This window comes from Physeter macrocephalus, chromosome 2, assembly GCF_002837175.3.
Source record: "Physeter macrocephalus isolate SW-GA chromosome 2, ASM283717v5, whole genome shotgun sequence".
In the NCBI taxonomy this organism is placed as follows: Eukaryota; Metazoa; Chordata; class Mammalia; order Artiodactyla; family Physeteridae; genus Physeter; species Physeter macrocephalus.
The window spans coordinates 89877712-89904365 of NC_041215.1; the positions used below are offsets into that span (position 1 = coordinate 89877712).

At 36.0% G+C, this 26654-nt stretch overlaps 1 protein-coding gene across 1 annotated transcript in view; it reads left to right on the forward strand.

Annotated features, from left to right (window-relative positions):
• Window positions 1–26654, forward strand: part of ZNF804A (zinc finger protein 804A) — a 317478-nt gene that overhangs the window by 237252 nt on the left and 53572 nt on the right. The window contains exon 2 of the mRNA XM_024115584.2: window positions 12882–13025. Within this exon, the coding sequence (XP_023971352.1) occupies window positions 12882–13025 (144 nt within the window). The remainder of the gene's footprint in view (window positions 1–12881; window positions 13026–26654) is intronic.

Sequence of the window (26654 nt, forward strand, 5' to 3'; positions counted from 1 at the left end):
TGTTTCCATCATATGTAAAATGGGGCTAATAATATTCACCTGAGGATTAATATTGTCAGGCCTGAGATCATCTGAGTGTAGTGCTCATTTGAGGCAATCAATACATATTAATGTCCTTCCCTTCTCCACCCAAATTTTAGTTGTTAAGTTTTTCAAGTTAAAATGCTGCTCTTTGCAAAATGTCCCTTTTCTTTTGGATACCTGAAACATATGATTATTTTCAAATGCGCTTTCCCTGCTGTGCTAACAATGTATCAAATCCACAGAATATCACTCCCATTTGGAGTTCAAGACAAAGCAGAATTAACCAGAGGGGCAGAGGCCGCTGACACTAATGGGAGGGACAGCAGGTCTCCATATATTGTTCCTCTTATTATGGAGGCTATGGTTGCATTATGATCTTTGCAAGGCATCTGGGGAACTCCTCTGATGGGACACCTACAGTGTCATGCTTGCTTTTTGAGAAAATATTTTCTAAAAATGCATGAGGCTAAAAGTTTCGAAGACTATTATTTTATCTTATTTTGTTCTCAGCAAGGCAGTTTCATTTTGTAGCCAGGAAATGAAAAAAAAAAAAGGAAAGAAAGAACTCTATGACTTTAGGGAGAAGTAGAACTAGTCTAAAATTAATTAAGTATCTTTTTTATTTTTTGAAATCTGCAGTTTATACACATCTGTATGCAGTATACACATATACATACACTCTTAGGAGCTCTTCTTATTTCCTCTTTTCCATGTGACCATCCTTTAAAGTAATGTATCTTTTAACAAATATGCAGAACTTCTCAGATCTTCCATTCCCAAAATGCAGTACAATTAGAATTTGTACAAATTAGAAAATGTACAAATTTCTCATCTAATCCAAAAGAATTCATAATACCATCTTGGCCTCTAAGTAACCTTGTTGAATTTAGTCATGGACCTTCCAGTTCGAGTTACTAGAGGGAGACTGGCTATCTTTACTGAATGGGTATTACAAGCTTCAGGGTACTTTTAATTTTAAAATGTTTATTATTTCCTTTCAATTTTATTATTATGTAATAATAAAACCATAGTTCCGAATTTTTTGATCTATTGTATAATGCTATGTTTAAAGTAGCTAACAATGAAAACAGAAAAAAAACCTGACATATAGGAAAACATTATAATTGAAAGAAATTAAATCTGAGTAACAGAAAATATTAAATAACTCATATCTAGGCTCTAGGGAATTTGTCTTGGTGAAAAACTTGAGAACAATTCCAATGATTCAGCAAAATGTTCATCTCAGAAATGAGGAGCTAATCTCTTTCCCTTTTAAAGAAAGATACTCAGAATATCTACTTCTTACCTTCCAGTCACTCATCGTTGTGGAAGAACTTGGCTTCCATCTCCATCACCCAACTGGAACCATTCTCTTCTGTATCCTTCATATCATCAGTCAAAATCTCTTGTGGTGCTGTCTCACATCTTTCAGCGCCTTCGCGTCATCTCTGCCCTGGTTGCTGCTCTTTTCGTTAAGGATTTTACCTTTTCCCATCTGGAAAATACTATCCTAACGTCCAGTCTTAACTTCATACTTGTTTCATTCTCTACTTTGTAGTCATATCTGTTTCCTAAATGCAAATCTGATCAGCTTATTTCCTTGCTTAAAAATCTTTACTAACTTCCCATCAGTTTTTATAAACATTCAGATTTCTTAGCATACATGGAAGCAAGATGTCTTCATGATCTGACCTCTGCCTCACCTTTCTATTGTTACCAATTACCACCAATTACAGTTCCTGCTGTGCACCATGCACCAAATTCTCCAGCCACACCAAGTGGCTTGCAATTTTTCAAAATTCTAATATTTCATGGCTCTCTATATAATTATTTTTCTGGAATATATAATACACTGCATCCTTCTTTCATCCAGTGACACCTATTCAGTTTTCAATGAATTAGGCATTATTTGAAAGACTCTACTTATGCCCTCAGTGGAAGAATTTGCCTACCACTGTGCACCCACAGTAACCTTCTTTAGAAGTCTAAATTATTATAAAACTTATATATATGTATATCATAATAAACAAAAGCTGTCCTTCTTTTGCATCTTCATCATAATGTTGTTAATAGAAAACATTTCTTTTACACATATTGTATCTCTAGGATGTACATAATACTTATAGGCACTCCATAAGTAATTGTTGAATGGACTTATGTTTTAAACTACCTGAAACTAGTTTTTGCTAATAATGAAGGGAAGATATTTTTACCTCTGGGTGCATCATTTCTTCTCTCTATTGCAAAAGACCAAAGAATGAGCCATAACTTCATGTAGAATTGACGGTGTTGATTTATATTACAGTGTTAAAGTCATCCTTCAGAAAATGATTGTATAGAATGCACTGAATTTTGCACAGGTGCTTAGATAGCAAGGATTATGAGTATTAATCACAGTAGAAAACTAATATGTGTGTTTTGGTTATTTGAAGCATGTTTTTTTTCTATCCAGTCAAATAGTGCACACCACTAACATGGTTCAAGACTATAAACAATAAATGATATGTACAACCTCCAAAAATATAGTTTATTCATTCATTTATTAAACAAATGTTTTTTAAACACCTGTTTGTCCTAGGCATTCTTTTAGGCATTGGGGATATGGCAATGAACAAAGAATATAAAGATCCTGCCTTCATAGAATGTATAATGGTGAGAAATTACAACAGATATATATGTAATTGCAAGTAGTGAATATATATATATATATAAATGTATGTATATGGATACATATGTTTGTAATATATGTATAGTGTTATATATATATATAGTGCCGGGTGTAAATGCCCTCTGGAAACTGCCATGGGCCAGTACTCAAAGGGATTTGTTAGATAAATAGCATAGCTCCCTGACTCCATGAATACAAAACTGAGGTTTGTGTTCTCCACTAGGGTTCAGAGTTTCCAACATGAACAAGCTTCATTTCCCTCTGTAGCAACCTCCTTCATAACACAATCTTTACTGACTTCCACTCCTTAACTTTTATCCTGAGTCTTTATATTTAAAGCAGCTTTCTTGTAGACGATACATAGCCTGTTTTTTTATCCACTGTGACAGTTTTTGTCTTATAATCGATGTAATTAAAGTGATTATTGATATAATTGATGTAATAACTACCATGTTTGTCACCGTTTTCTATTTGTTAAATTTGTTCTTTGTTTCTCTCTCTCCTGGTCTTTTTCTGCCTTTTCAGGTTTTAATTGAACAATGTATATGATTCAATTTTATCTCCTCTCAGTGTATCAATTATACTTCATTTTAGTACTTTTTTAGTGGTCTATCTGGAGTTTATAACATACATATTTACTAATCTAAGTCCACCTTTACATACCACTATACCATTTCACATGTAGTGTAGGTGCCTTTTAAGAGAGTATTCCTATTCCCCTGTCCTTTCTGACATTGCTGTGATTCATTTTACTTATTTATATGCTATAACTACCCAATTCAGTTTTGGTGTTATTGTTTTTAAAACAAAGTTAACTTTTAAGTAAATTTAGATATATCCATTTTACCTTAATTTATTCCTTCTATAACATTTTCCTATATACTTTTCTTCTGAAGTACTCCCTTCAACGTTTCTTACAGGGAAGATTTGTTGATGATGAATTTGATGAGTTTTTGTTTATCTGATAAAGGCAAAATCTGAAGATTTTCTCTTTGTCTTTCTGCTGTATAAATATGATATGTCTAGGTGTTTGTTGTTGTATTGTTATTTATATCCTTTTGGTGTTCTCTGAGCTTCCTAGATCTGTAATTTGGCATCTGCTGTTCATTGGGAAAAATTTCACCCATTTTTGCTTCAAATATTTCTTCTGCTCCATTTTTTCTCTCTTCTCCTTCTGGTATTTCAAATACACTTATGTTATACCTTGTGATATTATCCCATAGTTCTTGGATGTCCTTCTGTTCTGGTTTCTTCTTTCCTTCCTTCCTCTTTGCATTTCAATTTGGTAAGATTATATTGGCGCATCTTCAAATTCACTTTCCTCAGCTGTACCCTGTCTACTGATGAGTCCACTGAAAGTATTCTTCATTTCGGTTAGAGTGTTGTTTTTTTTTTAATATAGCAGGTTTAGAATGTTTTTTTGTTTTGTTGTTTTTTGCGGTACGCGGGCCTCTCACTGTTGTGGCCTCTCCCGTTGCGGAGCACAGGCTCCGGACGCGCAGGCTCAGCGGCCATGGCTCATGGGCCCAGCCGCTCCGCGGCATGTGGGATCTTCCCGGACCGGGGCACAAACCCGTGTCCCCTGCATCGGCAGGCGGACTCTCAACCACTGCACCACCAGGGAAACCCTAGAGTGTTTTTTATTTCTAGCATTTTCCTTTGATTCTTTCGCAGAATTCCCATTTCTTTGTTTACGTAACCCATCTACTCTTGCATGTTGTCTACTTTTCCATTAGAGACCTTAACGCATTAATCGGAGTTCTTTTGATTTCCCCAATAATTCCAACATCTAGGTAGTATCTGAGATCCGAGGCTTGTTCTAGTGCTTGTTTTTTCCCTTCAGACTGTTTTTTCTTATCTTTTAAGATGATTTGTAATTTTTTATTGAAAGCTAGACATGTATCAAATAATAGGTCCTGAGATAAATAGACGTTTATTGTGAATATTTCTATTCATCTGTCTAAGCGTTGGACTGTGTCTGTTTTTTGTAGTTATAAGCCCAAGAGGCCTGAAGTTCCTCCACTGCCCTTGATGGTATGTGCCTGTTTAATTTTCTATTCTTCTGTATACACCTCCTCAGAGAGAGTATCCTGCCATCTTTTCAGAGCTTATCCACTATTACACTGGAGCCCTATAGCTGGGCTGGTGAAGTGTGAGAGAGAGGGCGTATTCCTAAACCTTTTGATTAGACATTAATCCTTTAAGGTGTCTGTGTCTCAGAGCTGTGACCATCATATGTGGTTCTCCTGTGGTAAAGCTTCTTTTTTTTCCTCTCACCCCAGGCCCTCCACTCCATCTTTCAGCTATAGAATTCTCACTCTGTTTTCTCAAAGCCATGACCTGTATTGACAATGGTGCCCCTACAACTTATGTGATACAGAAAGATTGTAGGGAGAGTACATTCCTTCCTTGGATGGAATAAGGTCTTTCTATTGAGATGTGGAAATACTCTGTCCTTTGGGAGTAGTCTTCAGTTATAGAGAAGGTTCTTGGCTTATTTCACAACAGTTATTCTTCCCATTCAACTTCCAGGGACACAAGGGACGCTTTCTCAAATTACCATCATGAAAACCTGGTGGAGTTCATGAAAGGAAAGCCCGTTTGGTGGTCCCTATAAGATTGCAGCCACCAAGAGTTTCTTTCTCCCACCAGGTTTCTGTCTCACACACTGTATAATCAGCCCATGGAAATTCATCAAAGTTAACATTTAAGAGTTCCTAGCAGCTCATGGCTCAGCAGCTTCTGAGCCAAGTAAGCAGATGCTAGTTGCTCTATCTCTGAATGTGCCTGTCTCTTCAGATTTCGAAGTGGTATTTTGCCCTGTGGCTTCTGTTCTTTGACAGTTCCAAGAAAAATCATTGATTTTCATTTTCCATAGATTATTCTTGTTGTGAGGACAAGAGCGATGACTTTCAAGCTCTGTACATGTCAGAGCTGAAACCAGAAATCTTTATCAACTTCTACTATTGTTTCCTGAGATCTCAAATAAACCCCTTGATCTCACCTCTTTGTCTTGGTGTCTATTTCTGGGAGAAACTAAGTTAGGAAAATCACTGGGACAATTTACTAGAGAAACTGCTCTGTCTTCCTTTAGATTACTCTCACAACTGAGACATAACGTATGCACCAGACCACCATTCCATGTCTTTCTTCTACCTCTCAGAGAAAATGGCTGTTGCCTGTCAATTCAAGAGATTTCTAAACTGAACAAAGTACTCTAAATTACTACCACTCATATTCTACACTGGGACCTTTTGTGGAATCTACTGATATATAAGTCCCTTGTTGGAATTTTATATATATGAATGACATTATATATATCTATCTATATATCTATATTTGAACTAGAGTACTACGCACCTCAGCTAGCGTTCAGCTTCAGTACACCTGATATACATTTTCTGCCTCGAAATGAGATCCCCCACAGCCTTTCTTTCTGCACAGGGAGACAGCAGAGTGATGTTAACTTTCAGCCAACTACTAAAGCATGCTGTCCCTCAGATTTCTCCAAATATGAATAGAAAATTCTAACTCAGTCTTCTGGTATTGTCTCAAGTTGTACTAAATACTAGCTTAAATTAACCAGAGGGTCTAAAAAGTACTAGCCATAGGCCAGGGCTTCCAGTAGGATCCATGGATGGAAAAGAAACAGATGCCTCCAAAGAGACATTGTCTTGATGAGGAGGAGGATAGCCAAGTGAGATAGACAAGATTATACTTTGACTGAGGCTTGGGGATCCATACTTCTTTTACCTGAACGGGTTTTAACGTTAGAAATCATACTGTTTATCCAGTGGTTGTTATCAGCTAAATAATCACAGCATGGAAGTAGATAAAACCTTATGAATGAACCCTCTTGCCTTGAAGCTATTGTAATTCTGAAAGAAGTTGTCAGTTTTGAAAAACAGTTTTATTTGCTCCCATTCTTATAAACGTGGACATTAAAATATACATTGTCCTTGCTGTTAGGTTGTACTTGAATTAGCTCACCAGAGCTGTCTCTAGGGATATGCTGTTCAATACACAGCCTTTTTAGTAGTCAGTCTCTGACTTCACCTTTGATGGTGGTATAGATGAGTTTGCATTTCTGTGGAATCCTTGGAAAAACCTTACATTTAAATGCACATTTTAAACTATAATTCTGTTCATTGCACCTGTGACTTTTGATAAAATTGTGACTTTCTGACTCAACCCTTAGTTGTCTCTCTATTCCTTAGAATTGTCTTGTTATCCGTTCCTTAGCCTTTGAGGTAATAAAGCGTAGCCCTTCAGAACAGAATGACGTATATTTTGAGACAATAACATAGAGTTTTATCACCCAGAAAGTGATTGCCCTCTTGCCTAATAGGGAAAGGATTTAAACCAGATAATAATAACATCAGCTTTTCCACATGCTTCATTTGTACCCTATCTCTCCCTTATTGTTAATATAGCTTTCAGACTCCAGGGCCCAAAGGTGTTCTATAACTGTTTTCTTCCTGAATAAACTTTCTCTTTTAACATTAAAAAGAAAGATAAAAGAGGGAAAGAATACAGAATAATGTGTTTCTCTTCTAGAAGGATGATAAGGGAAGTCATCTTTGAGGAAAGAACATTTTAGTAGAGATCTGCCAGAAGTGAAGGAGTGTTTCATGCAAACATCTGGTATAAGAACATTCCAGGGAAAGTAAGTAACAAGTCCAAGTGTCAAAGTGAATGTATAATTAAGGAAGTTTCAAAAACTTTCAGGAAATGAAGGTGGCTAAAGTAAAGTGAGAGAGAGAGAAAGAATGATAGAAGATGACGACAGAGATGTAGTGTGAGTAACACGTAGAGTAGGACTTGTAGGTCACTGTAAAAATATTTATTCTGATAATGATGATGTACTATTAGAGAATTTTGAACTGAAAAATGATATCATCTAAAATTATTCTAGAAAATGTATCTTGTCAGAAAGACATTCATAGAAAATACCAGAAAAACTGGTAATCTTCTCCCAGTTCATCTTAAAAGTCAAGTCCAGACGACTATACAAGTAGTTTATTTATTTGGGGAATGATCCCAGGGAGCAGAGCTGAAGTTCCAGGAAAGTAGAACAGATAAGAAAAGCTAATATAAGGATATACTTACGGTTCGCCACTAGTGCAAGTAACTGGTGCTCCTTCTCACTGGGAATCTCTGTGGGATCTTAGAAATCTGTCTCAGAAGTGTCTGCCTGGTAGATAAAAGGGGAAATAATTTATCCTTGAGTTCTTACCCTCCACAGTGGTCAAGGGTGGACCTAAGTGGTATTAACTCCTCAGCACTCCTGGGTGGTACATTTATTAGTGCTGAGTGGGAGTCCACAAGCTCCCATATCATGAGTCAGAGAAGCCCCTGGATGGTACGGGAAAGATGCCTCAACACAGCCTGGGGCAAACTGCAGTCAAATGGTACCACATGAGGCTGCTGGAGAATGTCTCAGAACCTGTCACTTCGGTAATAACTGGAACAAGAGATACAGCCCAGAAGATGTGCAGTATTTTATAGAATGTGTAGACTATGGATTTCCAGATGAAATGTCTTCTATCTAGATATCCTCTTAGAAGAGAACAGTTTTGTGATCTCTTCCTTGATTAATCTTTTCATTACAATCAAATTTTAACAAAGCCTTTTTTTTTTGCTTTCTCTCTTTAGAGAAACTATAATGAAATGTATCCTGCATATAAATCACAAGGATGCTTTTATTCTTGATGGAGCAATAGGAGAGACAGAGACAGAGGTAGAAGGAGAAGAGAGATTTTCCAAAGTATTTTAAGTGTTAATTACATACAAATATTTTTTAGCATTGAAAATAATTATATATTAACAGTGCCCAATCTATTTATATCTTTGCAATTTTAGCTACTTTAAATAGAGTATTTCTAGCAGAAATATTGGATGTAATATATGATTACAACTACTATTTAGCAATGATAATTTATATGTAATTTGGTATTAGCTCTAAAGATGTCCCCCAAATGACTGGGTACCACAAGCCCAAACATGAGCGCAGCTACTTTAATAATAGTGTATCTCTGGTGCTGCTGGTTTCTGTTATATTTGTTTTTCATACACATGCAAAGCAAAAAGGGCAGTGCTAATATTCTTTATTTATTATTATTTGTCAAGTGTCTGCCAGTGCTGAGCTCTGTTAAAAGCTCTGGAGATATCAGTCAGCAAAGCAGTGTGAATTGCTGCCCTCCTGGAGCTCACAGTCCTCAGGGAAGGTTACTCAATGGCATCGAGTTATGGTTGACTTTTAAGAGAGGCTGACCATCATTTGACGCTGTATGTTATGTTGATGCCAACATGAAATGCATCATTTTGGAAAAGAAAGTTTTCTCCCTTCAAAGTTCTACTTCGATACTATTCATTTTAAATATAGGGTAGATGGAATGGTCCTGTGACTGTGGATAAACCATTAACTTCCGTTTCAATTTGCTGTTCTGCAAAAATTATTGCACTGTACAGTTGCTAAGGTTGCATATTAAAAGATTCTTGACTTTATAACTTTGGAATTACATACTGCTTTCCTGAAAATAAGGATTCAAACTTTACTGTTTTTAGATATATGTAAAATGTGATGGGTTTGGATTACTTGACCAGCTACAAGAAGTTCACCCCTTCTACACTCTCTGCCATCATACTCAGTAGAGCATTCGGAAGTGTGTACATAATTGAACAAAATGCGTTTGCCTGATAGAGGGGGAAAATTTGAGGTTGAGGAGGCTATATGAGCAGCTGTGTCCCTCTTTCATCTTATTCAATTGTATTTCTTACCTTCTGCAGGGGGATGGCTGTGTCGAATATGTGTATATTGTGCTTTACAATACCAGTCCATGCTTCTTTCAACACCATCCACAGTGGAGAAGGAGAGGGGCCAGGGGACACTGGGCATGTCAGCCTAGCGAGGGCTAATTTTGTCTACATACAAACTTAAAAAATGTTTTTCTTGGCATTGTAAGCCTTGGTTCCTAAGCCCTTTCTCCCCCTTCACACACACAACAGCTACCCTTTCCTCATCTTCCAGGATCCTCCAGTTTACAAACTTTTTTTTAAGTGTATAATCAATGACAGTACATATGACTCTTTTCCTTATGACACATTCAATAACCAGTCCTTCTATTCTACTGATGTTTTCTAGAACACAGCCCTTACTTCTTCCTGCAGTTTATATCAAGTTGAAAGTTCTAGCCTAAAATAATTCTTACTGTGAAATTATTTGCAAACTTAACTTCAACTATGCCATGTTTCTTTTAATATCTTAGAGGAAGATGCAGAGATAAAGCAAGAGGGCAAACACATGCCAAAATATTAACAATGATTTCATTAAAGTGAAGACTTTATAAGAGTTTATTGTCATCTTCTTGTAATGTTTCTATAGTTCTGAACATTTTTCAGAATGTGAGGTATAATCAAAAAAATTCAGAAAACTAAAATACAATGAGGATTAAAACAAAGAGAGAGAAGACCTATAGCACAAAAGAGACTAAGAATCATGAGATGACGGTAACATATGGGCCTTATTTGAACAAACTATCTAAAAATATTAGACAATTAGAGTTATTTGAACACACTGACTGAATATTTGATGATAGTAAGGAATGATTGTGGGACTTTTTTTGTTTGTTTAGGTCTGATACTGATTTCATGATGATGTTTTTAAAAAGTTCTTCTCTTTTAGAGATACATACTGAAAGATGTACAGAAAACATTGTGTGAATTTAGGAATGTCTTTAAAAATTATCTGAGGCAGGGGAAAGGATATGAGGTAGGAGATGATAAAATGAAAGAAAGTTGACCCTAAGGTGATAATTGTTGAAGCTGAGTGATGGGTATGTGGGGGTTATTATACTGTACTCTCTACTTTGTTTTCTGCTTAAAAATTTAAACATAATGGAGTGCTATGGATCAGATTATTTGGGTTCAAATATGAGCTGCACATTTATTCATTATATATCCTTGAGCTAGATATTGAACTTTCCCGTGATTTAGTACTCTCGCCTGTAAAATTAGGAAATGTCTAGAATACACATCTCTATTATTTTAATCATGATTGAATGAGTTAATACATACAAACTCTTAATCGGTGACTGACCCTAAACAAGCACTGAATAAATGTCAGCTATTATTTTTAGATTTGTTTTTCTCTCTCAAATCTAGGCTAAGGCTAATGCTTTTGAAGAATGCAATTTACCTAAGAATCTCAGTTTGCTTTCCTCAAAATTTTCCCACTTTTGTGGAATGAAAAATTAAGAAACAATTATTGCTTCTCTGGAGGAACATCAATCTTAGGAAGACAAAATAAACCCCCCAAAAAACAAACACAAAAAAAAACCCTTACACCAAAATAAGAAATAACCAAAAATTTAGAGAGAGGAAGTAGCTTAACTGTAATTATAATTAATGGGGAGAATCAACTAGTTTGCAAAGAAATTACTATTCTAAAATATTGTTTTGAAAGCTAATTCTGCTTTGAACCAAAGACTGTTGCCATTATAATAAACTCACATTGATTAGAATTTTATCTCTGCTTTGAACGCTTTAGCCATGAAATCATAGTACTTAATTATTGTTTCATTTAAATTGGATAATCCACAAAGTATTATTTTGAAGATTTTGTAAAAATTCACTAAGCAGTTTAGATCTATGAGACTCATTTTCATCTTTTTAAACTAACTTTTTTTTAAAACATATTGGATGCAATCAAAAAGAATGGGGAATATTTCACAAATCTGAGAAATTGTAAATTTTTCAAATTGACAACTCATATATGAACAATTTGAATGATTTTGCAATTTATCACCTCTTGCTGTGCAGTTGATAAAACTAATCAAAGATAATGACGAATCACTGTCTTTAAAGTGAGAAAGAGGGCTATGTATACACAGACTATGGCAAATGCATTATGCATTACTACAAGGTATACTACAAGTTATGCATATGAATGATGGTGTACATTATGATATGATGTGTACACAAATATATAGCACAATAAAGTAAGGAAAGTATTAATCATTTATTAAATTACAATTAGTAAACCACTTTCAAATTTTGTAGAAGCAATTTAAACATTCAAACTATGAGTTCTTTCTAGCCTGTATATTTAGTGAGAGGACGATTGTCGTTGACATAGAGAAGACTGTGCCGTTTCATCTCCAAATCCTTGTGCTTGAACAAGTGAGTGTCTTACGGTAGCACATAAGAGGCCTGAATATGTAGTTATTTTGAATTTTAAAGAAGTTGAGCATGAGACAATATGTAAATTAGAAACGTAATATATTCTAAGGTAGGGATCGAAGTTTAGGTCTTCTTTATATCAGCACTTCAGTGAAAGACTTAGGCAGTGTTTCAACATGTAATGTTTATTCATGTCTGGCAACATCAACATTTAAGGAAGCATTAAATAGCAAGTAAATTTAGATTTAAGAAAACCTAAGACCTACAAACATTTTTCTATTTTATGCTTTGTAAATGAAAGCTAATGATAATCACTGCATTTTTCATATTTTCAGGAGTTTGATTGTATAGTCATCTATATTTACTATCAGCATGATGAAAGCCATCTGTTATACAGTTTAAGTCTTTTCAGTTTAGGTAAATAATTTGCAGAAAAGAATCTCATTTTCCAAAGACTAGAGAATTTTTAAAAGTTCAACCTAAATTGATATGGGTCAAGATGAAAACATTAGTCAGATGAAAGCTACTTGGGATGAATAAGTTGCAAACAAGCAAACAAAAAAAACCAATCTTGAATATTTGCACACCAATATGGACCTCTTCATAAAGGACATATTTTAGATGTTGTTCAGAATTTTAAAATTTTATGTTAGCTAAGACATTGCCAGAAATCAACAGTTGAATCAACAGCTATATGAGTTTCATATTTTTTTCTATGCTAACATAGCATAGGAACTTGTTTAAGCAAGGGCTTCTATTTCTTTCTGTGATTTGTCTTTCCTCTCCATATTTCTACTATTCTTTCATCATTTATTTTGACTTCTTCTGTTAAATTTTTAATTTTCTTTAACTGATAATTTCTCCTAATTTGGTTTGCTGCTATTTGCTTTATTTTTCTCTTTCTTGGTTATATTATTTTTAATTTTAATTACTAAAGTTGTCAAGTGTCAGAAGAAAGGAAACTCAGAGGAAAACTAATTGCTTCCTTCCTTGAAATTTTATTTTGCAGGATTATGCTGAGAAGGAGAACAGCATAGCAAAAGCTCTGGAAGATCTGAAGGCCAATTTTTACTGTGAACTCTGTGACAAGCAGTACTATAAGCATCAGGAGTTTGACAATCACATTAATTCATATGACCATGCCCACAAGCAGGTAAGAAAGAGGTATCAAAAAACCTCTAATATTTCTGAACTTTTGTAATAATTTGAATTGACTGTATGACTATAATATTTTTTCTTTGCTGTGCAGTTTTTAAAGATGTCAATCTGGGGTGATAATTTGATGACTTACAATGAAAGACATTTTTTAAAAAGCACCAAAAGTAAAGTCAGAAATAAATAACCAATATAAAGAAATACCATTCAGTTGCCTTTTAGTAACTGACAGTAATTTGAAAATTACATTCTTCAGGTGGTGATCCTCTATATTTCAAATTTATTAATTTCAAAATATGTTAACTAAAGATATTTACCAAATATAAATGAATTTATTCATAGTTCTTTATGGAAGGCATTTCCCATTTAAACTACCATAGACGTATGAGAAACAAGTTTTGGTATGGTAAAACCAATCTAGGGTTACTGGTTAAATAAATAATATGTATATGATTTAGTTTATTTTAATACTATTTCATTTCCCTATTGATTGAAAATCCAAGATTGATTTTTTTCAACACTGTATGTAACGATTAGTTTAAAATAGTGACATCAGAAGTGACATTAATAATATAGATTCTGTTTTTCTCCTATGCTTTACTTATATCAATGCAACTGCATACATTGTTTAGCTTACTTGACATGATTCAGTATGCTTAGTTATTGTCAACTTATAAATACTTTCCTTTTTAGCCATCACTCACAAATATCATCCAAATGTCATTTTGGTATTAATAAAAGGTACATTTTTTACCCATGAACTTACACTAACTTTCCATTAACATTTACCATAAGTATGAAAGAGTAGGAGGAAATGATTACATTAATTACTTATGGACCAATGACATGTATTTTCTTTTGTTGTCAGTTTTTCCATTCTCTTATACCAACAAAACTGTACTTGGGGAGGCTGTTGCAGGGAGAACATTACCCTCTGCTTACATATGTCACTGATTAATGCTGACTAAATTTAATGATCTGCCCTTGCCTTTCTTTTCCTGGTAATAGATCCACAGGCACACCAGTTAATGAAAAGGTTTTGATGGAAATATCATTCCTTTTCTTACATAAAAACACATTCATATAAGTATATCATTGCTTGATTTGAACATTAAATCTGTCAGGAAATAGTATTGATTTCATTCTATGGTAGCTTGCATGTGTTTTATAAAAAGATTCTGGAATGCTGTTCCTGATGTGGTAACTCTAAGAAAGTTGTTCCTCTGATTTTTCCTAATATCTTCCTGTATTCCTTACAAGAGTGCAAAGATGGAGTGTTATTTTATCAGCAAGGTATTAAAATGCATTTATAATTTCTTTTTGGCTTCACTCATGAATAAACATTTCCTATTAGCAACTAAAAACAAACATATGTATGTTTCATGGTGTAAACTAGGTATTTGGAAATGTGTGTGTGTATGTATACGTGTATCTTAAGAATATCTTACCAGTTACATCTTAATGTCCTTTGCCAAAGAATGCTTTGTTCAACCATAGGTTGTCTGGAGGATCAAATTCACTTAGATTATCAGAGGACCTTTCCATTTCCATATTCTAAATGAAGTTAAGATACTATATACTGCACACAGATAAGCTAAGGGAACTCAGGATAAATTTGGTTTGCTCTTTTGAAGGTCTGGTCACTTGCTATTACTCAGGGGCATCAGGCTCTGGAGACAGACTATCTAAATGGCCATGAGTTCTGGTAAATAGCAGAGTCTTAACTGATTAATTTAACATGAGACTATGTTACAGTAGCTGAAAGTACTTAAAATCTATATGATCATTGTATTCCCTCTCCATAGGATTGTGGCACATGTTTGAGACTGTCTTTCTAAAGAATGCACTCCCTTTTCTGAACAGACACTTTATCCCAATGACAGTTAGCTCTGTTTTTACCACAGGGTTCCCAAACCTTGGCCACTTCGAATTAAGTAGAGGGGAACAAAATTTGGAGCTGGGCAATTCAGATATTTTTCTCCTGAGAACTGGAACCAAGGTAAACTAACAAAATACAAACCACAAAAAATCCTATCGCACAAGACCTTCAAGATGGCGGAGGAGTAAGATGTGGAGATCACCTTCCCCCCAACAAACACATCAGAAATACATCTACATCTGGAACAACTCCTACAGAACACCTACTGAACGCTGGCAGAAGACCTCAGACTTCCCAAAAGGCAAGAAACTCCCCACATACCAGGGTAGGGCAAAAGGAAGAAGAAAAAACAGAAACAAAAGAATAGGGACAGGACCTACACCTCTGGGAGGGAGCTGTGAAGGGGTAAAGTTTCCACACACTAGGAAGCCCCTTCACTGGCAGAGATGGGGGGGAGGTGGTGGAGAAGCTTTGGAGCCACGGAGGAGATCTCAGCAACAGGGGTGCAGACGGCAAAGCGGAGAGATTCCCACACAGAGGATTGGTGCCGAGCACCACTCACCAACCTGAGAGGCTTGTCTGCTCACCCGCCTGGGTGGGTGGGGTCTGGGAGCCTGAGGCTCAGGCTTTGGAGGTCAGATCCCAGAGAGAGGACTGGGGTTGGCTGCATGAACACAGCCTGAAGGGGGCTGGTGCACCACAGCTAGCCGGGAGGGAGTCCAGGAAAAAGTCTGGAACCGCCTAAGAGGGAAGAAGCCATTGTTTCAGGGTGTGCGAGGAGAGGGGATTCAGAGCAACACCTAAATGAGCTCCAGAGATGGGCACAAGCCATGGCTATCAGTGTGGACACCAGAGACGGGCATGAAATCCTAAGGCTGCTGCTGCAGCCACCAAGAAACTTGTGTGCAAGCACAAGTCACTATCCACACCTCCCCGCCCAGGAGCCTGTGCAGCCCACCGCTGCCAGGGTCCCGTGATCCAGAGAGGGCTTCCCCAGGAGAACACACAGCATGCCTCAGGCTGGTGCAACGTCACATCGGCCTCTGCCACCACAGGCTCGCCCCGCATTCCATACCCCTCCCTCCGCCCGGCCTGAGTGAGCAGAGCCCCCTAATCAGCTGCTATTTTAACCCCGTCCTGTCTGAGCGAAGAACAGATGCCCTCAGGCGACCTACATGCAGAGGCAGGGACAAATCCAAAGCTCAACCCCAGGAGCTGTGCGAACAAAGAAGAGAAAGGGAAATTTCTCTGAGCAGCCTCAGGAGCAGCGGATAAAATCTCCACAATCACCTTGATGTACCCTGCATTCGTGGAATACCCGAATATATAATGAATCATCCCAAAACTGAGGTGGTGGACTTTGGGAGCAACTGTAGATTTGGGGTTTGCTTTCTGTACCTAATTTGTTTCTGGTTTTATGTTTATCTTAGTTTAGTATTTAGAGTTTATTATCATTGGTAGATTTGTTTATTGATTTGGTTGCTCTTCTTTTTTTAAAAAAAATTTATAGATATATATTTTTTTTCCTTTTTCTCTTTTTGTGAGTGTGTATGTGTATGCTTCCTTGTGTGACTTTTTCTGTATAGCTTTGCTTTTCCCATTTGTCCTAGGGTTCTGACTGTCCTTTTTTTTCTTTTTTTTAGTACTGTTTTTAATGCTTGTTATCATTGGTGGATTTGTTTTTTGGTGTGGTAGCTTTCTTCTTTCTTTTTTTCTTTTTTTTCCTCTATTTTCAATTACACTTTATTTTTTTATTTTTAATAATTATTTTCATTTTTTATTTTAATAAGTTTATTTTTTTCTTTCTTTCTTCCTTCCTGCCTTTCTTTCTTTCTTCCTTTCTTCCATCCTTCCTTTCTTTCTTTCTTCCTTCCTTCTTTCCTTTCATTCTTTCTTTCTTTTTCTCTTTCTTTTTTTCTCCCTTTTCTTCTGAGCCATGTGGCCGACAGGGTCTTGGTGCTCCAGCCGGGTGTCAGGCCTGTGCCTCTGAGATGGGAGAGCAGAGTTCAGGACGTTGTTCTACCAGAGACCTCCCAGCGCCACATAATATCAAACAACGAAAACTCTCCCAGAGATCTCCATCTCAGCGCTAAGACCCAGCTCCACTCAACGAACAGCAAGCTACAGTGCTGGGCACCATATGCCAAACAACTATGAAGACAGGAGCACAATTCCCCCATTACCAGAGAGGCTGCCTAAAATCATAAGGTCACAGAGACCCCAAAACACACCACTGGATGTGGTCCTTCCCACGAGAAGGACAAGATCCAGCCTCATCCACCAGAACACAGGCACCAGTCCCCTGCACCAGGAGGGCCACACACCCAATGAACCAACCTTACCCACTGGGGACAGACATCAAAAACAATGGGAACTACGAACTGGCAGCCTGCAAAAGGGAGACCCCCAAACACAGTAAGTTAAGCAAAATTAGAAGACAGAGAAACACACAGCAGATGAAGGAGCAAGGTAAAAACCCACCAGACAAAACAAATGAAGAGGAAATAGGCAGTCTACCTGAAAAGGAATTCAGAGTAATCATAGTTAAGATGATCCAAAATCTTGGAAATAGAATGGAGAAAATACATCAAATGTTTAACAAGGACCTAGAAGAACTAAACAGCAAACAAACAATCATGAACAACACAATAAATGAAATTTAAAATTCTCTAGAAGGAATCAATAGCAGAATAACTGAGGCAGAAGAAGGGATAAGTGACCTGAAAGATGAAATAGTGGAAATAACTATCACAGAGCAGAGTAAAGAAAAAAGAATGAAAAGAATTGAGGACAGTCTCAGAGACCACTGGAACATCATTAAACACACCAACATTCGAATTATAGCGGTCCCAGAAGAAGAAGAGGAAAAGAAAGGGACTGAGAAAATATTGGAAGAGATTATAGTTGAAAACTTCCCTAATATGAAAAAGGAAATAGTCAAGTCCCAGAAGAACAGTGAGCCCCATATAGGATAAATCCAAGGAGAAACACGTCAAGACACATATTAATCAAACTATCAAAAATTAAATACAAAGAAAAAATATTAAAAGCAGTAAGGGAAAAACAACAAATAACATACAAGGGAATCTCCATAAGGCTAAAAGCTGATCTTTCAGCAGAAACTCTGCAAGCCAGAAGGGAGTGGCAGGATATATTGAAAGTGATGAAAGGGAAGAACCTACAACCAAGATTACTGTACCCGGCATGGATCTCATTCAGATTTGATGGAGAAATTAAAACCATTACAGAGAAGCAACAGCTAAGAGAATTCAGCACCACCATACCAGCTTTACAAAAAGTGCTAAAGGAACTTCTCTAGGCAAGAAACACAAGAGAAGGAAAAGACCTACAATAACAAAACCAAAATGATCAAGAAAATGGTAATAGGAACATACCTATCAATAACTATGTTAAATGTAAATGGATTAAATGCTCCAAGCAAAAGCCATAGACTGGCTGAATGGATACAAAACAAGACCCATATATATATATGCTGTCTGCAAGAGACCCACTTCAGATCTAGGGACACATACAAACTGAAAGTGAGGGGATGGAAAAAGATATTCCATGCAAATGGAAATCAAAATACAGCTGGAGGAGCAATTCTCATATCAGACAAAATAGACTTTAAAACAAAGACTATTAAAAGAGAAAAAGAAGGACGCTACATAATGATCAAGGGATCAATCCAAGAAGAAACTATAACAATTGCAAATATTTATGCACCCAACATAGGAGCACCTCAATACATAAGGCAAATGCTAACAGCCCTAAAAGGGGAAATTGACAGTAACACAACAATAGTAGGAGACTGTAACACCCCACTTTCATCAATGGACAGATCATCCAAATTGAAAATAAATAAGGAAACACATGTTTGAAATGACACATTAAACAAGATGGACTTAATGAATATTTATAGGACATTTCATCCAAAAACAACAGAATATACTTTCTTCTCAAGTGCTCATGGAACATTCTCCAGGATAGATCATATCTTGGGTCACACATCAAGCTTTGGTAAATTTAAGAAAATTTAAATCGTATCAAGTATCTTTTCTGACCACAGTGCTATGAGACTAGATATCAATTACAGGAAAAAATCTGTAAAAAATACAAACACATGAAGGCTAAACAATACACTACTTAATAATGAAGAGATCACTGAAGGAATCAAAGAGGAAATCAAAACATACATAGAAACAAATATAATGAAAACATGATGACCCAAATCCAATGGGATGCAGGAAAAGCAGTTCTAGGCTGGAAGTTTATAGCAATACAATCCTACCTCAAGAAACAAGAAGCATCTGAAATAAACAACCTAACCTTACACCTAAAGCAATAAGAGAAAGAAGAACAAGCCAACCCCAAAGTTAGCAGAAGGAAAGAAATCATAAAGATCATATCAGAAAAAAAAAGAAAAAGAAATGAAGGAAACAAGAGCAAAGATCAATAAAACTAAAAGCTGGTTCTTTGGGAAGTTAAACAAAATTGATTAACCATTAGCCAGACTCATCAAGAAAAAAAGGGAGAAGACCCAAATCAATAGAATTAGAAATGAAAAAGGAGAAGTAACAAGTGACAATGCAGAAATACAAAGTATCATGAGAGATTACTACAAGCAATTATATGCCAGTAAAATGGACATCCTGAAAGAAATGGACAAATTCTTAGAAAAGCACAACCTTTTGAGACAGAATCAGGAAGAAATAGAAAATATAAGAGACAAACCACAAGCACTGAAATTGAGACTGTGATTAAAAATCTTCCAACAAACAAAAGCCCAGGACCAGAAGGATTCACAGGAGAATTCTATCAAACATTTAGAGAAGAGCTAACAGCTATCCTTCTCAAACCCTTACAAAATATAGCAGAGGCAGGAACATCCCAAACTCATTCTGCAATGCCACCATCACCTTGATACCAAAACCAGATAATGATGTCACAAAGAAAGAAAACTACAGTCCAATAGCACTGATGAACATAGATGCAAAAATCCTCAACAAGATACTAGCAAACAGAATCCGACAGTACATTAAAAGAATCATACACCATGATCAAGTGGGGTTTATCCCAGGAATGCAAGGATTCTTCAATATATGCAAATCAATCAATATGATAAACCATATTAACAAATTGAAGGAGAAAAACAATATGATCGTCTCAATAGATGTGGAAAAAGCTTTTGACAAAATTCAACACCGATTTATGATAAAAACCCTCCAGAAAGTAGGCATAGAGGGAACTGACCTCAACATAATAAAGGCCATATATGACAAACCCACACCCAATATCGTTCTCAATGGTGAAAAACTGAAACCATTTCCTCTAAGATCAGGAAGAAGACAAGGTTGTCCATCCTCACCACTATTATTCAACATAGTTTTGAAAGTTTTAGCCCTGGCAACCAGAGAAGAAAAAGAAATAAAAGGAATCCAAATTGGAAAAGAAGATGTAAAGTTGTCACTGTTTGCAGATGACATGATACTACACATAGAGAATCCTGAAGATGCTACCAGAAAGCTACTAGAGCTAATCAATGAACTTGGTAAAGTAGCAGGATACAAAATTAATGCACAGAAATCTCTTGCATTCCTATACACTAACGATGAAAAATCTGAAAGTGAAATTAAGAAACTCTCCCATTTACCATTGCAACAATAACAATAAAATATCTAGGAATAAACCTACCTAAGAAGACAAAAGACCTGTATGCAGAAAACTATAACACACTGATGAAAGAAATTAAAGATGATACAAAGAGATGGAGAGATATACCATGTTCTTGGATTGGAAGAATCAACATTGTGAAAATGACTATATTACCCAAAGCAATCTACAGATTAAATGCAATCTCTATGAAACTACCAATGGCATTTTTCACAGAACTAGAACAAAAAATTTCACAATTTGGATGGAAACACAAAAGACCCCATATAGCCAAAGGAATCTTGAGAAAGAAAAATGGAGCTGGAGGAATCAGGCTCCCTGACTTCAGACTATACTACAAAGCTACAGTAGTCAAGACAGTATGGTACTGGCACAAAAACAGATATATAGATCAATGGAACAGGATAGAAAGCCCAGAGATTAACCCATGTACATATGGTCACTTTATTTTTGAAAAAGGAAGCAAGAATATACAATGGAGAAAAGACATCCACTTCAGTAAGTCGTGCTGGGAAAAGTGGACAGCTACATGTAAAAGAATGAAATTAGAACACTCCCTAGAACCATACACAAAAATAAACTTAAAATGTATTAAAGACCTAAATGTAAGGCCAGACACTATTAAACTCTTAGAGGAAAACATAGGCAGAACACTCTATGACATAAACCACAGCAAGATCCTTTTTGACCCACCTCTTAGAGAAACGGAAAAAAAAGAAAAATAAACAAATGGGACTGAATGAAACTTAAAAGCTTTTACACAGCAAAGGAAAACTTAAACAAGATGAAAAGACAACCCTCAGAATGGGAGAAAATATTTGCAAATGAAGGAACTGTCAAAGGATTAATCTCCAAAATATACAAGCAGCTCATGCAGTGCAATATCAAAAAAAAACAAACAACCCAATCCAAAAATGGGCAGAAGACCTAAATAGACAAAGAAGATATACAGACTGCCAACAAACACATGAAAGGATGCTCAACATCACTAATCATCAGAGAAATGCAAATCAAAACTACAATGAGGTATCACCTCAAGCTGGTCAGAATGGCCATCATCAAAAAATCTACAAACAGTAAATGCTAGATAGGGTGTGGGGAAAAGGGAACCCTCTTGCACTGTTGGTGGGAATGTAAATTGATACAGCCACTGTGGAGAATAGTATGTAGGTTCCTTAAAAAACTAAAAATAGAACTACCATACGACCCAGCAATCCCACTACTGGGCATATACCCTGAGAAAACCAGAATTCAAAAAGAGACATGTACCACAATGTTCATTACAGCACTATTTACAATTGCCAGGACATGGAAGCAACCTAAGTGTCCATTAACAGATGAATGGATAAAGAAGATGTGGCACATATATACAATGGAATATTACTCAGCCATAAAAAGAAATGAAATTGAGTTATTTGTAGTGAGGTGGATGGACCTAGAGTCTGTCATACAGAGTGATGTAAGTCAGAAAGTGAAAAATAAATACAGTATGCTAACACATATATATGGAATCTAAAAAAAAAAAAGAAAAATGCTTCTGAAGAACCTAGGGGCACGACAGGAATAAAGACGCAGATGTAGAAAATGGACTTGAGTACACCGGGAGGGGGAAGGGTAAGCTGGGACAAAGTGAGAGAGTGGCATGGACTTATATATACTACCAAATGTAAAATTACTAGCTGGTGGGAAGCAGCCACATAGCACTGGGAGATCAGCTCAGTGCTTTGTGACCACCTAGAGGGGTGGGATAGGGAGTGTGGGAGGGAGACACAAGAGGGAGGAGATATGGGGATATATGTATATGTATAGCTGATTCACTTTGTTATAAAGCAGAAATTAACACACCATTATAAAGCAATTTTACTCCATAAAGATGTTAAAAAAACAAAACAAAACCAAAAAAAGCCTGTCTACTCTCTGATTATGTCTGAACCTAACACTTTACATATGTAATCCTCTGCTGTGGCTAAATGCATTGAAAAGTTGAGAAAACTGGTTTGCTTAAATAGAGGACAAAATAAGCACACAGAAAATGAGAACTATGTGGCCACGTGACAATTGAAGGAAACACTATGGAAATAGGAATTTCGATTTTGAATGGCTTTCAGAAAAATAAGCAGTGTTTCCATTAACTGATATGCAGATCCTTTCCTTGGATTCTGAGAGATATTTCAGCTTGGTATTAATAAATGAACTTAAAAGGAAAAATAAAACCAAACCCTAGCTTAATACTTATTTTTACTTGTGACCTAAAAAGCAAAACAAAAATAAACTCTTAGTAAAATACTAACCTATCTCAGTAGCAAAGCAACGTTTTTGGTCTCCTATAGAAAATGCCTACATAAGAAATATTTATACTCAAAGTCCATATAACTTAACTCTCAGGTAAGAAAACCTACTTGTGATTAGGACACTTCTTGCATGGAATTAGAAAAAGACAAAGAGACCACTCGTCTCATACATTCTTTACCTCCAGAGATATGATTCTAAGGGCCACCTGATACAGGGCAAAAGGGAGGGGGGTTACTGGTGGAATGAACCCTAGTCCTGCCACTGCTTGCCTTGGGTAAAATGAGCAAAGGCTCATTTAATTCCATTACTCATTCTTAGGAGGAATAAATGATAGAATGCACATGAACACACTTTGCAAAGTGTAAAAAAATAGTAAAATTTCAGTATTTAATTAGTTTTTATTATACTGCGTACTAAAATTTTTCTCCTAAAATGTGTGGGACACAGACAGTTTGCCTCTGAGACTTCCTTTATGTAGGCTTCCCCAAAGTATCTATTTTTACTTCAAAAAGGCTAAAAGAGTCTGAAACGTAGACAGAGAATCTTGACCTATGAGCTGTTGTGCCTGCCTCATGTACCTTTGCAAATTCGTGTATGGCAGAGTATGTGTTGCATTTGAATTCTGAGCTTCAAAGAAAAATCTGTTTCTCTCATCCACATGCTCCTTGGATAACTTCAGAATCTCTCTTGCGCTTTTATCACTAAGACTTGCTAACGGAGAGTTAAAAAGAGGAGGAGGCTCAGGTGTATGGAGGTGATCACCGTAGTTCACAATTTAGACTTCATTTTTGCAATATTTTCTTTTTACCTTAAAACTTGAAAGCCTTTGGATTGTAACCTTTTAATGACAAGGATTGTTTCCTTTATGTCTTCATCCCTCACAACATCTAGTGCAGCATTTTTCACAGTTTACACACCAAATCAATGCTTCCCATATAAATAAATGTAAAAAGGCTGGAGTCACATTCCTTTTGAGGTTTTGTAATAAACTGCAGCTTCGAGGTAGGTAAGAGTTTCAAAAGAATAAAATTATTTATTTATAGATTTATACTTAGATGAAACTAATTGTGAGGAGAATATTATTTATGAGGATGAAGTAAGTTGGACAAGTATTTTGACCGCTTCCACATTCTTGAGTATTTTTCCTTTATAAAATAGTGTTACTGATTATAATATAGCAACAGTTTAAATAGTATATATTATGTGTATTCTTCAAAATGTTTCATATCTTTTTAACATCAATGTATTTTGGATTTGTATTGTGAGTGTTTTTTTATGTGAGAAAATTATTAAAAGCAAACAGCACTTTTAGAACTACCTCAGAGGCTTCACTTTCAGTAGGGTATCACACAAGATGCTCCAAAGGACCCTTGTACTATAAAACAAATAGATCCTCTACAATACATATTTTTAATTGAATTGCTGAGTTTCTAGGAAGGATGATATCTCTAAAGACCATGGGGTGGGGAAGTGCTGAGGATTGGGAAGCTACTGGCTAAAACCTGGGCATGCAGTAATAATAAACTACAAAATGTGGAACTGAATGAAGAGTAAATCACACTATGAGCTTTGTAGTTTGGAAATGAACCATGCTCAGCGGTTGGTAAACTTTGACTAAGACTTCTGGATTAAAATGAATATTGCCCCTAGTTCTTGACTGAAACATATACAAATTACTCTTGAAAAAAAAGCAACCTTGATTTAGATTTTCCATTGAATGTGATTAACAAAATCAGGGATCATAATCAAAGATCAAAAACTCTAATCAAAATCTCAATATTTTTTAATATTGAACTTTACAAACTGATTGCACAATTTATTTGTAAGAATGAATACAATTCTAAAAGGGCAACTAAAAGTGGGAAGATTTGTCCTGCTGGATGCCAAGACTGTTATATACAGCTCTATTGTCGCAGACTTGGACAGATTGATTAATGGAACAGAATCTAGAGCTGTGACGTAAAAATCCACTTATGTTTGGAAATTTGTTAAATAACAGAGGCAGAAAGCACCTCAGTGGTAAAAAGATACACTTTCCAGACAATAGTATGTGATGATTAGTTATCTATATTTTTTTTAAAAAGAGATTGACTCCTTCACACAATAAATGAACAATCAAGCAATATCAATGTCAGATGAATTAAAGAGTTTAAAATAAAAATAAAAACTTGTAAAAATTTAGAACAGTATTGTGGAAAATATTTTTATGACCTCAGAGTAATACACAAGTATATGTTAAATATGGCATTGAAAGCACAAAGCATTGTAGAAAAGATTGGTAAGTTTAACTACATCAAAAATAGTATTTTATCACAAGAAATTTTCAGTAAAGAAAGTAAAACCACAAGCCAGAAATTGGGAAAATATATTTGTAATATATACACCAAGAAAGACTTTGTGTTCGGATCTTATTAAAAATATGAATTCATGAGAAAAATAAAAACAACCCAGTAGAAAACTGGACCAAAATATGGTGGAAATTTACAAAAGAAGTAACACTAAAGACCCATAAATATATTACAAATTGGTCAAAAATGAGCAATAATTTTGTACCCACCAAATTGGAAAAAATAAAATTTGATGATCTCAGGTGATAATGATGTGTATCAACGGAAAATCTTACACATCGTTTGTGAAAGTATGAATTGATCTGGCAACTCAGGAAAAAAATCTTCCAAATTTATATATTAACATACTGAAACAAAACAAAGACTCTTTTTTTTTTTTTTTTTTTTTGCGGTACGCGGGCCTCTCACTGTTGTGGCCTCTCCTGTTGCAGAGCACAGACTCCGGACGCGCAGACTCAGCGGCCATGGCTCACGCACAAACCCGTGTCCCCTGCATCGGCAGGCAGACTCTCAACCACTGTGCCACCAGGGAAGCCCAAAACAAAAGCCTCTTAATAATAATAGCTATGAACAACAAAATTTGAAAATAAATTGTGATGTACTCACACATGCAAAATTATTCTGTAGTTCAAACAAACTAACTCTAGGTAAATATAACATGAAAGAATCTTAGAAATGTAATATTGATTGAACAGAAAGTTATGAAAGACTACACGCTTTTTATTTTGTCCAGAAAAAAAAAAAACAATGCTATTGTTTTTAAGATTATAAACATGTGATCTATCCCTCTTTGGGAAATGGAAAATGGTGAATATGAAACTCAAGATGGTGGTTACTTCAAGGAGTGAAGTAGGGTGATGTGATACCAAAGGATCACATGAGTATGTGAAATATGTTCTAATTCTTATACTGGAGAATAGGGTCAGGGTTATTCAATTTAATATAATGCTTCATACACAATTGCACATATATAATACTATGGACTGAATCAATAAACAAAGAAATATCATAGTCAAACAAATATGTTCTCAAAGTCTCAAACTATTCCATCATAGTTATAGAAGCTGTCTTAATTGCATTGAAGTAGTAATTCAATATTAAATGGAGAATTATTATTGAAGTTATTGTTAGCTTTTCCATGTGCCATTCAAATATTTCACCATTTTTTTTAAGAAAGCACATCTCCCCTGTTTATCAGGATCATCTTGTTTGTTAAACTTCAACCAATATGGGAAAATAAAGTTTTCCAGGAAAAGATAAAAAAGGTAGAGAGGGCTTCCCTGGTGGCGCAGTGGTTGCGCGTCTGCCTGCCGATGCAGGGGAACCGGGTTCGCGCCCCGGTCTGGGAGGATCCCACATGCCACGGAGCGGCTGGGCCCGTGAGCCATGGCCACTGGACCTGCGCGTCCGGAGCCTGTGCTCCGCAACGGGAGAG